At 35.8% G+C, this 15,425-nt stretch overlaps 2 protein-coding genes across 2 annotated transcripts in view; both read left to right on the plus strand.

Annotated features, from left to right (window-relative positions):
- LOC100259477 (probable mitochondrial-processing peptidase subunit beta, mitochondrial) overlaps nucleotides 1-9,600 on the plus strand; it is a 10,649-nt gene extending 1,049 nt beyond the window's left edge. Inside the window, exons 2-9 of the mRNA XM_002284334.4 lie at nucleotides 870-1,034; nucleotides 1,152-1,289; nucleotides 1,384-1,535; nucleotides 1,636-1,744; nucleotides 6,621-6,719; nucleotides 8,108-8,173; nucleotides 8,815-8,922; nucleotides 9,324-9,600. Of these exons, the coding sequence (XP_002284370.1) occupies nucleotides 870-1,034; nucleotides 1,152-1,289; nucleotides 1,384-1,535; nucleotides 1,636-1,744; nucleotides 6,621-6,719; nucleotides 8,108-8,173; nucleotides 8,815-8,922; nucleotides 9,324-9,410 (924 nt within the window). The 3' untranslated portion in view covers nucleotides 9,411-9,600. The remainder of the gene's footprint in view (nucleotides 1-869; nucleotides 1,035-1,151; nucleotides 1,290-1,383; nucleotides 1,536-1,635; nucleotides 1,745-6,620; nucleotides 6,720-8,107; nucleotides 8,174-8,814; nucleotides 8,923-9,323) is intronic.
- A 686-nt stretch (nucleotides 9,601-10,286) lies between these two features.
- Nucleotides 10,287-14,251, plus strand: LOC100254365 (biotin carboxyl carrier protein of acetyl-CoA carboxylase 2, chloroplastic). The gene is made up of 7 exons (XM_002284338.4): nucleotides 10,287-10,690; nucleotides 12,247-12,300; nucleotides 12,385-12,548; nucleotides 12,850-13,171; nucleotides 13,416-13,487; nucleotides 13,662-13,727; nucleotides 13,818-14,251. The coding sequence occupies exons 1-7, from the start codon at nucleotides 10,580-10,582 to the stop codon at nucleotides 13,839-13,841; spliced, it is 813 nt and encodes a 270-aa protein (XP_002284374.1). The 5' UTR covers nucleotides 10,287-10,579; the 3' UTR covers nucleotides 13,842-14,251.
- The last annotated feature ends 1,174 nt before the right edge of the window (nucleotides 14,252-15,425 follow it).

A 15,425-nucleotide genomic window follows, 5' to 3' on the forward strand; every position in this document is an offset into this window, starting at 1 on the left:
TGGTTGTCTTGTGTATTGAATGACACCATTTTATTTTGTATGACATATACATCTAACAATCCAGGTTATCACCAAAGATGACAAATATTGATTTCCCCCTTTTAACTTTTCAAAGTGGTACTCATGATTACTATTTTCTTGCAATTACAGAAATCATAATGTCCAGTCAAACATGTGGTGATATGGTGAATTTTGTCAAGATTTCTGTTTGCTTAATTTTACTTTTGACATTGTATGTGAATTGATTATGCTGACCCTGTCTCAGAGTGGTATCATGGTAATCAGATTGATATTATGTGTTAGAGGTGTAATTTGTGGAGGAAGAAGTGAGTTCCATCACTTGTTTCACTATGTGTGTTTCTTAATTTGTTTTCTGAACTGGGGATTTTTAATGTATTGCTTATTCTCCAGGAACTTGCATCTTTCTTGATAAGCAGAAGTTATTAAGCATCACAATGGAGAGTTGTTTGATGCAGTGGTGCTCACGAGTTTTTCTTGAAAGTTGTATTTGATATATCAAGAGTTGTTTGATATATAATACTTTTGTCTTTTACTTATAAAAAAAAGAGTTTTTCATTTATAAACTGTGTTTATGTTTTGGTTAACATTAATATGTTTATTTTCTTCCAAAACATTCATTTTGCAGAAATCATATTCCCTTAGATTTAGTTAATAAGTACACAGAATTTTCTTTAATTACTTTAGATGATTGCCCTACATGTCATGTACCATCATTTGGTTGAGTTGGTGTACTAAAAGGAATATAGTTTTACAAATCTATAACTGCACATGGAATTGCAGGTTCCTTAACTATTCTCCAGTATCCGATATGCCCAACTAACTTGTATACTTTTCCTCATCTACTGTAGGTGGAGGGACAAACTGAGGAAGTTATTTTTGATCATTTGCATGCAACTGCATTCCAGTACACTCCCTTGGGCAGAACTATTCTTGGACCTGCTCAGAATATTAAAACAATCACCAAAGCTCATCTACAGAACTACATATCAACTCACTACACAGCTCCCAGAATGGTACTAACTTGAGTTAAATGACACATTCAATTCCATTATATTTTATGGTTTATTATTCATGGATGTTCCTTGCTTGTGGAAGTTTAGATCATGTTTTCTTTGGGACCTCTATATTAGGTAATTGCTGCTTCTGGAGCTGTTAAGCATGAGGATATTGTTGAGCAAGTCAAGAAACTATTTACAAAGTTGTCAACAGATCCAACCACAGCTTCTCAATTAGTTGTGGAACAGCCTGCAATTTTTACTGGTTCTGAGGTGTGGATATGTCATTTGAGAACTTTGACCTCTTTTTATGCAGAATCCTTCCATCCTACAAACTTACTTTTCATACTTGTTATAAAAATGCCAGGTTAGGATGATTGATGATGATATTCCTCTGGCACAATTTGCGGTTGCTTTCAATGGAGCATCATGGACAGATCCAGATTCCATTGCTTTGATGGTCATGCAGTCAATGCTGGGTTCATGGAATAAAAATGCGGGAGGTGGAAAGCACATGGGGTGAGCTTTGTCATAGCCTTAATGCTTAACCTGAATATTTTTCATGACAAATTTCTCCTATAAGCACCTCCATTCATTAGTTTTGACAATCTTTGAACAGCTCTGAGCTTGCACAGAGGGTTGGAATTAATGAAATAGCTGAAAGCATGATGGCTTTCAATACCAACTATAAAGACACTGGCCTCTTTGGCGTTTATGCTATTGCTAAGGTAAGGTCACTGCAGTATTTTATTAGTCCCAAGTATTACCTTTCTTTCTAGATGGATTTTTTGCTGCCTTTGGTGCTGCTTTAATCTAATTCCATTATCTTTATGAAAAATGTGTTGCCTATAATTCCTTTACTCTCCACAGATAGCAAACAAAAGAGGAGTCATCCAGACTCATACTAAAGATGATTCATATGATGGGGATGAGTCTCCAAGTTTTATTCCAAAAAAAGGAAGAAAAATATGATTATGCTGATTTAGGTTCTTTAGAGTCTTAATTATTAGGCAGTTGGTATTTACTCTTATTTTAAATTTGTGAAATTTTTAATTGGAAATTTCTCCTTAGAACAAGTTTTGGTCTCTAATCTTTCTTCCTATCCCCTTATATATATATATATATATATAAATTAAGCAATAATCTTTGTTCTAAATTTTCCATTTGCATCCTTTTTGGAATCTTGAAGGTCTTTTTTACTACAAATTCTTATTATGAGAAGTATGCATAATTTAAGTTTTAAATTCTAAAAGGAAAGTTTCTTTTTTCTTTTTAGTTCCATTATTTGGAAGATTTAGGAGTTTTAAGAAAGAAATAAGAGAGGTTAAGTTTCTTTCTCTATTTTTTTTATTGAGTTTTAAGGTTTTTTAAAGTTTAAAAATAAAGTTAATTGCATTAATTGAATAAAACCAAATTTTCTGCATGCTTTGAAATTTCAAATGGTTAGAGCCTAGTATTTATTTTTCTTCTAGATATGACTCCTAGAAGGGTCTTAGTTCCTATCTTTTTTTTCTTTTCTCACATTTACTTTTTTTTTTTTCTCCACTGATAATTTTAGTTTCTTGTTCTTCTTGTCAAATCCTAAAAGACTGAAGCATTAGTGACCTTATTTGATTGTAGATAAACCACTCTAGGGTTATCCTACATAAAAAATATTTAATGTTTTAATGTTTCAAGTACTGCATCAAGTTACTTGATGACATTCTTAATCTCTGTCATTCTTCCATTTGTTTCTTATTTTTTCTTTCCTGTTTGTTGTTCTAATGAGACTAATGAATTGAAAACAGGTTGGGGAAAATTTAATTTTTATTGATATGAAAAAAATGAATCCAACTTATACATATTATCTAAACTTTACATATGTATTGGACTATAATTGGTTATATTGTTATTGTAATTTAAATAGAAAATTAATTTAAAATAGGAGATAGCTTTCCCTAATTTGTAGGCCTGCCAATCAGACTTAACACAACTGATTCTCCTAGAAAATACCTCCTTAAACATTTGTACATTTCTACACTCCCTTTCAAGTTGGTTCAAAGATATCAATCAAACCCAACTTGTTAGTTAAAGACTCAAATGCTGGTTTAGGTGGGGTTTGTTGGTGAATATGTTAGCCAATTCTTTTGTTGGAATGAAAGGCATGCAAATTTGTACATTTTCCAACTTTTCCTTTACGAAGTGTTGATTAATCTCTACATGTTTTGTACTATCGTGTTGTATTGGATTATGAGCTATGTTTATTGCTATCTTGTTGTCACAGTACAATCTGATAAGAGTCTCTATTCATATATTTAACTCCTCTAGGAGTTTTTTTAGCCAAAGAAGCTCACACATCCCGTGTGCCATAGCTTTGAACTCAACTTCTGCACTACTTCTAGCAACAATCACTTACTTCTCCCAGTCACAAGGTTTCCCCAAACAAAAATGCAAAAACCTGAGGTTGATTGCTTGTCATTTATGGAACCCCTGCTCACTTAGTGTTCATGAAGGCTTCTACTAGTAATTGTTCACTTCTTTCGAATAGCAATCCTCTCCTTAGTGTCCTTTTTAAGCACTTTTAGGATCTTGTATACTGCCTCCATGTGTTCTTCACTCGATGAGTGCATATATTGGCTCACAACGCTTCATGGATAGAAGAAAGAGGTTCCTTGCCAATAACTTTCTCCTTGCCTTCATCTAAATCTGAGTCCAGGTCTGTTTGGAACTCAAAAACCCTCTCTTTTTCAAGAATCCTGTTGTATTGAGCACTATCATTGGTGCACTTCAATTCAGCATGATAGTACTCGTCTAGTTCTTGCCAAGGCCCCTTAATGCATTGTAATATTTAGTCACACTTTAGCTCCCCTGTTTCATCTCTTGAATTCAAGTTCTAATCACAAATATCTAAGTGGAATTTCCCATCTCACAATCATGAAGTTCTCTGCTTCCCATTTGTGAAAGGCCATCTCATCCTCTTGTTTGGTTAGCTTTCTGGAACCTGTGAAATATCCAAACTTCCCTTTCTCATTAACAAACATCTTCATGGATCAGGACCATCTTAAATCATTCTAACCTTTCAGCTTGTGGGTTGTCATCCAAAATGATGGGGGTTCGCAAACAAATTGTTGAATCAACTATTGAGGTAGTTCAGAATTGTTTCTAGACATTTGTTCTCCGATAAGTCCCAACATAATTACACAAAATAGCTTTGGAAGAGAGAAGATGCGAAAAAAATGAATGATAGACCTTTAGGATCAAAGGTAGCTGTGATAGCATGAAAATGGGTTGGGGAAAAACTTAAATTTTTTATTGATACAGAAAAAAAAGTGAATACAATATATATAGACTTACAAAATATATTGTCGTATATTGACCAGTAACAAAATGGTCTTTGGTTTCTTTGATATATTTATACTTTGCCTCGTATGCAAAGTTTTCAAAGACAAAAGTATAGGGTGAAATGTTTTAGTGCCCAAGAGGTGAGGCATGAGCCACGAGGTGTTGAGGCGCAAGCCTTGTAATAATCTAATTTTCATAGTTAATCAACATCTAAAATAATTTGAAGCATATAAAATAAAATCAAATAAATGATAAATTTCATAATTAATTCATTTGTCATGGAAAACCATATTAATAATTCCATAGCACAAATGAAAAAGTAATAATAATTGGATTGAATAAAATTTTTGCTACTTGAAAAAAGAAATAATTGAATTACATAATTTTATCAATTTGAAAAAAATAATAATTAAATTATATAATTGACATCTAGAAAATAATATACTGTAAAATGAGGAAAAATAATAATAATTTAAAGAGTATGTGACATGTATTTCTATTTCCATTGTAACATCCTTGTAAATTTGATAATGATTTAATGGAAAGTAAAAAATTTTACTTCCAACAAATTTAATTATACAAAAAGGGAAAAAATGGAAATTCAACCATACAAAATAGGAAATAATGATTTAGGTGCATCAAAGGGGCATGTGATGGTGTTATGGTCGGTTGACTCTCCACACAAATCAAAGGGGAAAATTACACAAAACAAGAGAAACAAGAGAAGAAACTGTGGGAGAAACCGAAACAGTGAAAGAAAATGAGAGGGCTGAGGCAGAGAAATGAGAGAGAAGCAATGGGAGAATCCTGCAACCGTTGGGAAATGGAAAGATGGCTACCACAATTAGAGTGAAAACAAACCGAGGATTTTCCTCTATTCTTGACCTATTTCTTTTTTTTTTTTTTTTTTTGGGTACATCAGCAACTCTGTGGACGCTTATGCCTCAACCCTCAAGGTGTGAAAAGCGTGATTCAGGCACGCCTCATCTATGCCTTAAACCCTAATGCGTATGCCTTTTGGGTTGACATTTTTTTTTCATGTGCCTCGATGCATTTTGCAGCTGCCTAGCCCCCCAAAGCACGCCTGAAGAATGCCTTTAAAAATCTGCTTATATACAATATAGTAAGGTTTGGACTTTTCTCCTCTTTTGGTTCCAACATTTCTGGAACCAAACATTAAGGGCCCATTTTGAATTTATGATTGGTACATGGCCCTAATTCGTTGTCTCATGCTTCCGTTGTATTTCTTCGTGCTATCTGAAGCAGGAATGCTAATTCTACATTCATTTTTTCCCATGACCTTCCCTTTTCCCTTCCTGGAGGCCCTTGTTCTCCTTCTTGGTTTAGCTGAAACAGGGAATAATACGACTTCCTATGTCTATGGGTGTCCTCTCATCCTCAGTTTTGCTAATGCAACTTATAGACTACTCATACACATGCAGTACCCCTATAATGTCAAGGTAGAAAAAGATGCTGGACAGCTTAGTAGGTGAAGTCTATTTAAGCTTCTGCCAAGGACCTGGGTTCAAATGTTCACCCAAGTTGAACACCATCTGCCTGCCTGACAGAAAACATCATTGTGGAAGCTTCCATTGTTACCTATGGTGGCTGCACTTACATCTCCCTCAACAGTTTACTATAATCTTGTGAAGCTAGTCATTGTCTATCATTGGGTCGTTTTATCTTTCAACTTTGAATTTTGTATAGTGTGTAAGCTTACCAATTTACTGAGGATATTGTTGTTGTATATACTTTTATGTTCATATCCAGTGTGCTTTTGCTCATGTATTTTGTGAGTGGTGCGTTTAGCACAAATGGATTCACAACACCATTAGCTATGGATTTTGCTGCCACACAACTAATAGCGATGCAAAGGGAGAATGATGACATGGGTATTGGAAGTATGAATTCTTATCTGGCAAAATTGGAGCAGAATTTAGAGAAAAGTTAAAAAATGCACTTGGAGAAATTACAATGGTGATTTTACCTTGACAATAGCTCAACTTGCTATGACCTGCCTGCAGATGTAAAAATTATTTCACTTTGTTTGATCTGGATGCGTTTAGATCTTAGTTTATGTTAAAATAGTCTCATGAATTACAGATTTTAGAGATGTGGTGAAGTATTTTGTTTGTCAAGCTCAGTATTTCAATTGGAAACTCCTATTTGCTAGTCTGTTTGATGTTTTTCAGCAATTGTATTCTCATCATGAAATGTTCTGTCATTCTGCTCTGATGTCTTGAGTTGAGTTCTTTAATTCCTGTTACATTCTCTTGATTTCAGCCGGATTGCTTGGACGATTTGGCCTATGCAATTATGTATGAAATAAGCAAGCTATGTTATCGAGTTTCAGAAGCTGACGTTACTCGTGCTCGTAATCAGGTAGTTATTAATGCTCCTGCTTTTTGCTGATATTAACTATTTACTTATTCTTGGTTCTCAGTTTTGTTCCAGTATGACAGTGGTTCTCAGTTTTGTCTCAGTTTAGCAAGTGGAGGACCATAATAGATGGCCCCTTAAGGTTCTAGTGTTGTTATATGTGCAAGGGTGAGCTTGTTTCTGGGAGGCCTATTTCAATATTCCTAATCATCTGTACTTCCTTTATAGTGTGTTCTATAATTTCTCCATACCCATTATGTGATATATTACCAACGTTTTAAAAACCGGACCGGATCAGCCAGTCCAACCTGTCCGACCACTGACCGGTGGCCTTCCCGGTTTAGTCCCTTCCTGTAAACCGTTTAGCTGTTGAACTGGTCACAAACCGTCTGAACTAACGGTTAGACCGATAAATAGGGTGAACTGGATGGTTTTTCAAGAACCGAATGGTTGAATGACCCCCTTTTTTCCGTTCAAAACAACCCCTTTGCTCATTAGCCTCTAAGTCTCCAGCGGCCTCCACCTCGAATCCACTGGAAGGGCGATGCCGGTGACTGGCCGACGTCCACTGGCGTGGTGAGGCTAGGTGGGATGTGAGAGAAAATGGGTAGTAAAAGAGAGAGATTGTGAGCTATAAGAGAGAGATGATGAGATGAGAAGGAAGAAGGGGGGTGTTGGCCGAAGTAGTGCCCGCAGTTGCATCGCCGATGATGGTCAATGAGAGTGGCAGCAGTGGGGGTCGATGATGACAAGTTGCAGCAGGCGTGGTGAGGAAAGAAAGAAGAAAGAAAAGAATGAGAAGGGAAAAAGGGGAAATGAGGGTGGCAATTAGGGCTTATTTTTTAATGAACGGTTAGGATGAAGCCTAAAAATGGATATAAAGGAATGAGTTTGGATGTTACACCAAAGAAAAGGCCCAAAAAAAAAGAAAAATAAAAAGTATTAAAAACCACAATTAAAAATGGGCTTGAAATAATTTTTGAGGTCTATAATTATATATATTACATTTAATAAAATTTAAAATATTAATATATTTATATTTATCTTTATAATTTAATTTGACATATCAAATATAAAAATAAAATAATATGAAAAATTTTAATTTTATATATTTTAAATTTCTTATAAATATTTTTTATTTTATATAATATATAAATTATATATTTATGACATTATCGGTTTGACCACGGTTCAACCATCGGTCCAACTAGTGAACCATGAACCAATAACTTTTCCGGTTCAATGACCGGTCTGGTTCTAAAAACATTGTATATTACTATTTTGTTAATTTCATCTAACATATAAGAAAGAATCTCATATTTCTCCTTTGTGTATGCTGTTCATCTAACTTGCTGTTTGTATGCAATTACTTATTGGGGACTTTATTGCAGTTGAAATCTTCTCTGCTGCTTCACATTGATGGAACCAGTCCTGTAGCTGAAGATATAGGCCGCCAGGTACTATTTTCCTTCCAAGTTAAAGCAATATTAGTTAAGGAAAAAGACAGCTTAATTGGAATCTCATTGTGGGCTGATGCTTCTTGCTCTTTTGATTCGTTCAATTAATAAGTTATCCATTAAATGCTCCACATTAATAATGAGTTCTATTAGATTATAGAATGCATTGGGCAAAATAGCTGGCCAAAAAATAAAAAAAGGTAGTAAAAGTAGAAAACTAGAGAAATCATTTCTTTCTCACTCTCTTTTATGGACAGGCTCTCTCCTTTTGTCTCAATAACATTTAATTGATTTGTTGTACTAGCACCTATTTAGATTTTTTTTCACAAATGACAGGTAGTTGAGCTGATGCTATTCTTCTAACCATATTTTATTGAAATTGCTTGCTTAAGTCTCAAATCATTTGTGCTGTGTTTTCACAATGTTTAAATCAAAGGTGCCTGATCTCTCCTCTTTGTTTCATGCAACTACCTTGCTAGAATCCACAAATAACAGACATAATTGTATCATACATGTAGTCACACAGGGTTGCTGGCTGAGTTCCTATCATTTGTCAAAATACCAGTCTGGATCCTGGATTATAATACTCCTATTATCGTTAACCATTATTCATGTGAGGTAACTTTTCTTCTTGCCTGTAGCTGCTTACATACGGCCGGAGAATCCCATTTGCTGAATTATTTGCTAGGATTGATGCTGTTGATGCAAGTACTGTCAAACGTGTTGCAAATCGGTTTATATTTGACAGGGTAAAAGACTGTAACCTTTATTGATACAGACTGCTACTTCAGATGCTATTAGACAAAAAAAAAAAAAATCGCTTTTTTATCATGGAATGTACTAGGGAGAGGTAAAATGTTGAGAAACTTAAAATTATCTCGCTTGGTTTGACATGGAAAATATGGTAGAAAACAAAATATAATGAATGCATTTTTAAGTTCTTCATTCTTTATTATAAAAGAAGAATAAAATTAGAGATACATGGTTTAAAAATTTTGATTAGGTAAAACTAATTTTTCTTTTCTCGTGTACACATTTTCTGTTCCTGATTATTTAAATTTTTCATGATCAAAACTTCTCCGTAGTCTTGCCACTTCAACAAAATATGTTCTTTTATAGACCCTATTTGATCTTTGTTTGGTTTTCACAGGATGTTGCAATTGCAGCAATGGGGCCTATCCAAGGTTTACCTGACTACAACTGGTTCAGACGCAGGACCTACTGGCTCCGTTACTAGATTATTTTCACATTTCTTCAGTATTCCATCAGTCTCACCCCCACAGATGGTTTGATAAACTGTCTAATTTTACATTACCAATATCCTTGCAGAGCCATTAAGGGCCGGTATTTTTGTTGATTATTTTCCATGCTTTTGTTTCTGTAATACCCCACAATTCGGTCGGAAATAAATAAGCTGTCTTCAACAACTTGACAATGCATTTATGTTGTTCCTTTTAAGCTGCCGGTCTCCTTCACATTATGGGTGGACCTTTTTGGTTGCATTAGTGAGTGGTTCGACTGCCTGCAGGCCCACCTTGGGTATCAGTTTCATTTTCATACAGATAAACAAACTGTTCGAGCTTGGAGCCCTTTAAATTGAATTCCCATAAAAATGAACACAGAAAGGCATTTTATGGTTATCCCTTAGCACATCAAGTGCTGCCACAGGGGGACAATTTAGCATATGGAAAAGGCAAAGCTTTTCTACACCTGAAATTCCCATGTGGTGGGGAAAATGCAACAGCTGAGCTGAGTTTATTGAATGACACCCTTGAGAGATGCCTTCCAAGAGTGTAAAAACAGGATCAATTAAAGAGTAATTTGTCCTGTAAAGGCCGTTTGTAAGTTTGATTGCTTTCAGCCAATTATCATGCCTATTTTTGTATGACTGTGAGGAGGTGCCGTGGTGACTCTTTCGTTAAAACGACCTTGTGTGAACCATCCGAGCCTTCCATCCAAGCAAAGCTAGACAACTTCACGGTTGGTCAGCCCCGCTACCGTGCTGTGTTCTTGCATGAAACGACGACGTTTAGAGTATGGGAAAGGGCGAGGGCCCCTCCCTACGGCGTTTAGAATATACAGAAGGGCCCCCTACGTGGAGAAAACCGCTCTGTGGCCTGTCCTGTACGAAACGACGTCGTTGGGGCTGCTGGGGCTGCTGAGAAAAAAGGATGGTAGTAGCTTAGCTTTCATTGGAGGTATCGAAAGAGAGTAGGAAGCAAAATAAAATCACACGTACCCTCATTCATTCATCCGTTTTATTCATTCCTAAACATTTTCAAACCCAATTGCTTCTTTTCTCCTTTTGCGATCTCATAATCCCATTTCTCCCGCAAATCTATCCACGCATTGTGTTATATATATATATATTTTGGATCACAACCCACCTTGAGCTAGTCTCTGAAAATGGCTTCATCTTTCTCCTCTTCATTTACTGGCGTTGCATGGGCTCAACAAAATCCATCTAAGCAGCTTCAAAACAATACCCAGATCTCCTTTCCCCGTTTTGGATTTCAGGTTAGTTCTCTAATTTGCTCAGTTGTGGATATTGGTGGGTATTGCTTGGTTTGAGCTTTGGATTTGATGCTAATGTTTGATTTATTTTTTTTAGATTACCTAAAATTGTCTCGTTCATCTTCTGTGTAAAAGGAATGGTAGCATTTGAAATTGTTCAATTCCTTTTTTCTTGGAATTGTTTGTCATCTCTTTGGAATTTAAACTGAAAAAGCAAAATTGGGAAACTAATATAAGGGAAATATTCCTTGATGTGAGACGAGGAGGGCATCTAGGAAAATGCTGCTATTCATATGCTATTTTTGTTTTTTTATTTTTATTTTTATGGAAGATAGATTAAATATATTGTCGCCTATCACATGATCATCCATGGACATGGATTGGGGTTTCACCGATTTCTACATATGTATCTGGTGTCTCTCGGTGTGTTCTTTTTTTCTTTTTTTTTCTTTTATTATTATTATTATTATTATTATTATTATTATTATTTTTGTATTCAACTTTCAAGGCCGGGTTTGGGATATGTTTCCTTTCTTTTGACTTTAGCCACCAAAAACTAAAGTCATCAGGAAAGTTTCATAAAATATGAATCAACTTCCCAAATAAGCTAAAAAAGGTTTGTACACAAATGAGCATTGGCTTTCCGATCTGTAGAAAAATAATAAAATAAAAAGGTTTCCAAAAAGCTAATGCAGACAGGGCCTAAGGGCTGAAATGCCCTATGGTTGGTGGGAGTGGGACCCTAATCACCGTGTCCATTGTATGGCTATTCTCATGGGATTAGGCCTATCATGCACACATGCTATACATGAGAGATTTTTAAGTAATCAGTGACATACTCCATGTTATTCATTTTATACATGAGAAATTTTTATGGTTGAAGGCACCCACCATATAATCTGTTTTATGCATGAGAAAATTTTAAAGATGGATGGAATCTTGTCTTTTTTAATGTGATGTCTTTCACTTTTCATTATTTTCTGGAGGTTTATGCATGGATACCATGCTGCTGAGTGTGGCTTGACATATTATTTGTCCCACTAGTCAGGGCCTCTGGTAATCCTAACAATCTTGTAAATGAATAGCTTTAGCTAAGCGTATGTACTCATGGTTGAAACATGTTGTATGAGGGACTCATGCAAACAAGGGTCTGTAGTGTACACAAGAGTATACATTTAGCATGGTGTATGTGCCATTCTGTGGCAGTAACAGATTTTTCAATTTTGTCTCTTTGTAGTCATATGAGGAATTCAGTCCTTACATATAGGGGAAATACTGTAAATTAAAGTGTTCATGGTTGTTTGGTAGAACATTTTTTACTGCTACAAACTTATATTGCTATGTCCTGTCAAGAAAATGCCTGCTCACATCGAGTTTTTTAAACTTTGATATAGCCAGTATTCCACTATCAAAAAATTGTTGTTCAGTATATGAAATGTTTTTGGCTGATCTCATTGATATCTGCATGAATACCATTAATTTTTTTTTATATAATAGAAAAATATTACATAAAATTCATTGGATTTTTGATGGTCGAGTTCTATGGATGTCTTTTGCAGTGCCCTAACCAGAAGGAAACTGCACTGCCGAAGCTTCATGCACAGCTTAATGAGGTAATCTGTTCACTATAAATTAGAATTTCTATGTTTCAATGATATATCGCTTTGCTTCTATTTAACTTTATTGTTAAATTAAAGGTTGAAGCTGAGAAATCTTCAAATTCAGTGCCACTAAGCACCAAACTAATTGTGCCATCAGAAGGGAAATATGAGTCTGCCAGGAAAATTTCTAGCCAAAAGAACACTATTCCAGATGCATCATCAATCTCGGCATTCATGAGTCAAGTATCAGACCTTGTCAAGTGAGTAAAAGTGACCTATCTATCTCTCTATATATCTATGCATCTATCTATCCATTATGCATATCTATTCATTCACTTCATCAGTAAATGCTTATAAGATGTGCACTATTCCCTCCATAGAGTTGACCCTCTCTCTATCTTCTCTGTCTTCTCTCTCTCTCTCTCTCTCTCTCTCTCTCGTGTGTGTGTGTATGTATGTATCTCTCTTTTTGTTATGTTTCTGTGTTCTCTACTTTGTGACAAATTCTTATCAGATGTGCACCATTTTCCTCTATGGAGTTGATTTCTTTTCTGTGTGTAGACTGGTGGATTCAAGAGATATCATGGAACTGGAGCTGAAGCAACTAGGTTGTGAGCTCCTAATAAGAAAAAAAGAAGCTTTGCCGCAGCCACCAGCCACAGCTTCTGTTATCACAATGCAACCTCCACTTCCCCACTCCATGCTTCCATACCAACCACCACCAGCCCAGGTTGTTGCTCCTGCAAGCACTGCTCCTTCAGTGCCAACACCTGCCTTACCTGCCCCTGCACAGACAAGCAAGTCGTCTCATCCACCACTGAAATGCCCCATGGCTGGAACCTTTTATCAATCCCCTGGACCAGGTGAACCTCCATTTGTGAAGGTAGGCGTTTGTGTTAGTAAATAAGATCTAAGGGGATGGGAATTGACACATGCTCACTCAACCTTGGCTATTTAATATAAACTTGATAAGTTAGATATATTCTGAGTCCCTATCTGATATTCTCTCATCTCTCTTCAGGTGAACCTTGATAAGTTAGATATATTATAAGTTAGATATAAGTTAGATAAGTTAGATCTCAGGTGAACCTTCATTCCCTATCTGATATTCTCTCATCTCTCTTCAGGTGGGAGATAAAGTGCAGAAAGGCCAGGTTGTTTGTATTGTTGAGGCCATGAAACTAATGAATGAAATTGAAGTGAGTTTCCATTTTTTCTTTATTGATCATGTATTTTTTTCTCTTTTATGGCCTCTGCCATTGTCTTAGCTAAGAAATTTTATTAACCATGGTGCTTTACCAGAATCAAAACTGAAATAGCCTGAAATGCGAGATTTTTATTAATTAAATTACGTTTTCATTTTCCTGTGGCAGGCTGATCAATCAGGAACCATAGCTGAGATACTGGCAGAGGATGGGAAGCCAGTTAGTATAGACACGGTAAAACTAGATTCCTTTCTCCCACTCATGCACACACCAGACACACTGTGCTTTAAGCTCTTTATCTGAAGTCCTTTGCTGTTCATGCAGCCTCTTCTTGTCATTGCACCTTGAAGAACGGGGCAAAAATATCCCAAAACTTGGGTGGCTGTACTATTTTTGTGAGACCAAGTTTCACGATATATGTTTTATTAAGTCATATTTCTGTTGCCTGTAATTTTTAATTCAAAGACAGGTCTTGTTTTGGCTTGGTAAACCCTTCCTTTCTATGCCTTTTTTTTTTTGCTTTTGGTTTTGATTAGTTGTCAGGAGGCACAACTGGTATCACTTTTAGAACATAGAACATGGAGAGCTATTGGGTATTTGCTTGTTCCTTGTTTTAGACAGTGTCTGAAAAGTTGTGAAGCTCCCTTTGTTATTTTCTGGAAACTGCTAAAAGGGGAGTTTGGTATGGTTGCTGTGAGATGTCTGAATTCAATTTGAGCATTCAGTTCAAATCCAAATATAAATATCATTAAAAGGCATGCTGCACTCTGAAATAGAAAATGAGAATAAGAAATCCGTTCTATTTCTCATTTCTCTTCACTATTGTTTGGAAGTCAAATCTCATTCTTGATAAGGTCATATGATGCTGCACTTTCATTCTCATAATATTTTTATTGCTGTTTCCGCATCCTAAATGAAATTGATGTTGCACAGGAGGTAGACTATTTCATGGTGATGATAGGTCGGCCGCCATATTAATAAAAAGGCGCAGTGGGTTGGGCTAATGGGTTTGCTATTCTCAATCAAGCAAGGAAAGACTGCCTATGATTACTATTGTCAAATAGCTGCAATACTAGGTTCTAGTATGGAGAATTGACGTAAACACAGTACAGATTGGAGCACCAATCGGATGCCTGCATTGATTTGCCATTCATCTCTCAGTAGTCACAGAATACCAGGAGGCGCTCCATCAAACAAGATGTGAAAATCGGGTATCATATATTTTTGAAACTGTACCTTTTGTCTTCCCTCATCCTCGTGCACAACAGCACACTGTCCAATCTTCATCACCATCATCTTATCTTCATCATCTCCACCCATCATACGACCAGATTTAGTATCTTCCTTAGAATTCTAAAAACTTTCAAATTCTCTAAACTAAAAAGATTATTTTAGAAAATGAAAAGTTTAGAACTTCTGATAAGGAGAATTTTAAAACCTTTCAAATTCTAAATAATTCTTAAATACCAATTACTAATTAATTATGACACCTAAAAACTGATAAATTACTTAAATGCCCTTGATGGAGTAATTTAGGGATTTCATATTCATCCTCAGTAGTCATGTTGGCAACTTCGTGGAAAGCCTCCAATAGTTTGTGGAGGAGGAAATGAGAGGTGAGGTGGAAACCAAGGGTGTTGGCAACCTAATGGAAAGCATAGGGGGAGAATATATTTTGCTTAGACAGGTAACTATTCTCTTGCATGTCTTAAAAGAACAATTTTTAAACCCTGGGTAATTTGATTCACCAACTTTGGACTATACGACCAATTCGTCAAGTTGCTTCCTAACTAATAGCATATGCCATGAAATCAAAAAATCAAAATTGCAAATAGAATGTTCATCACCACAGTTGGCTAAAGAGATGTCTCTTTGGGTAAAGATATCGTCCTTTATTTAAAGAGTGAACCCATCTAGTTCTAGTCCAACGGT

Source organism: Vitis vinifera, chromosome 14 (assembly GCF_030704535.1).
Source record: "Vitis vinifera cultivar Pinot Noir 40024 chromosome 14, ASM3070453v1".
In the NCBI taxonomy this organism is placed as follows: Eukaryota; Viridiplantae; Streptophyta; class Magnoliopsida; order Vitales; family Vitaceae; genus Vitis; species Vitis vinifera.

Bases quoted from the DNA above. Each gene is read 5' to 3' on its own strand.
- LOC100254365 (XM_002284338.4), top strand. From the start codon at position 10,580: ATGGCTTCATCTTTCTCCTCTTCATTTACTGGCGTTGCATGGGCTCAA. The intron at 10,691-12,246 runs GTTAGTTCTCTA...TGTCTTTTGCAG, and splicing joins TTCCCCGTTTTGGATTTCAG to TGCCCTAACCAGAAGGAAAC. The intron at 13,728-13,817 runs GTAAAACTAGAT...CTGTTCATGCAG, and splicing joins AGCCAGTTAGTATAGACACG to CCTCTTCTTGTCATTGCACC.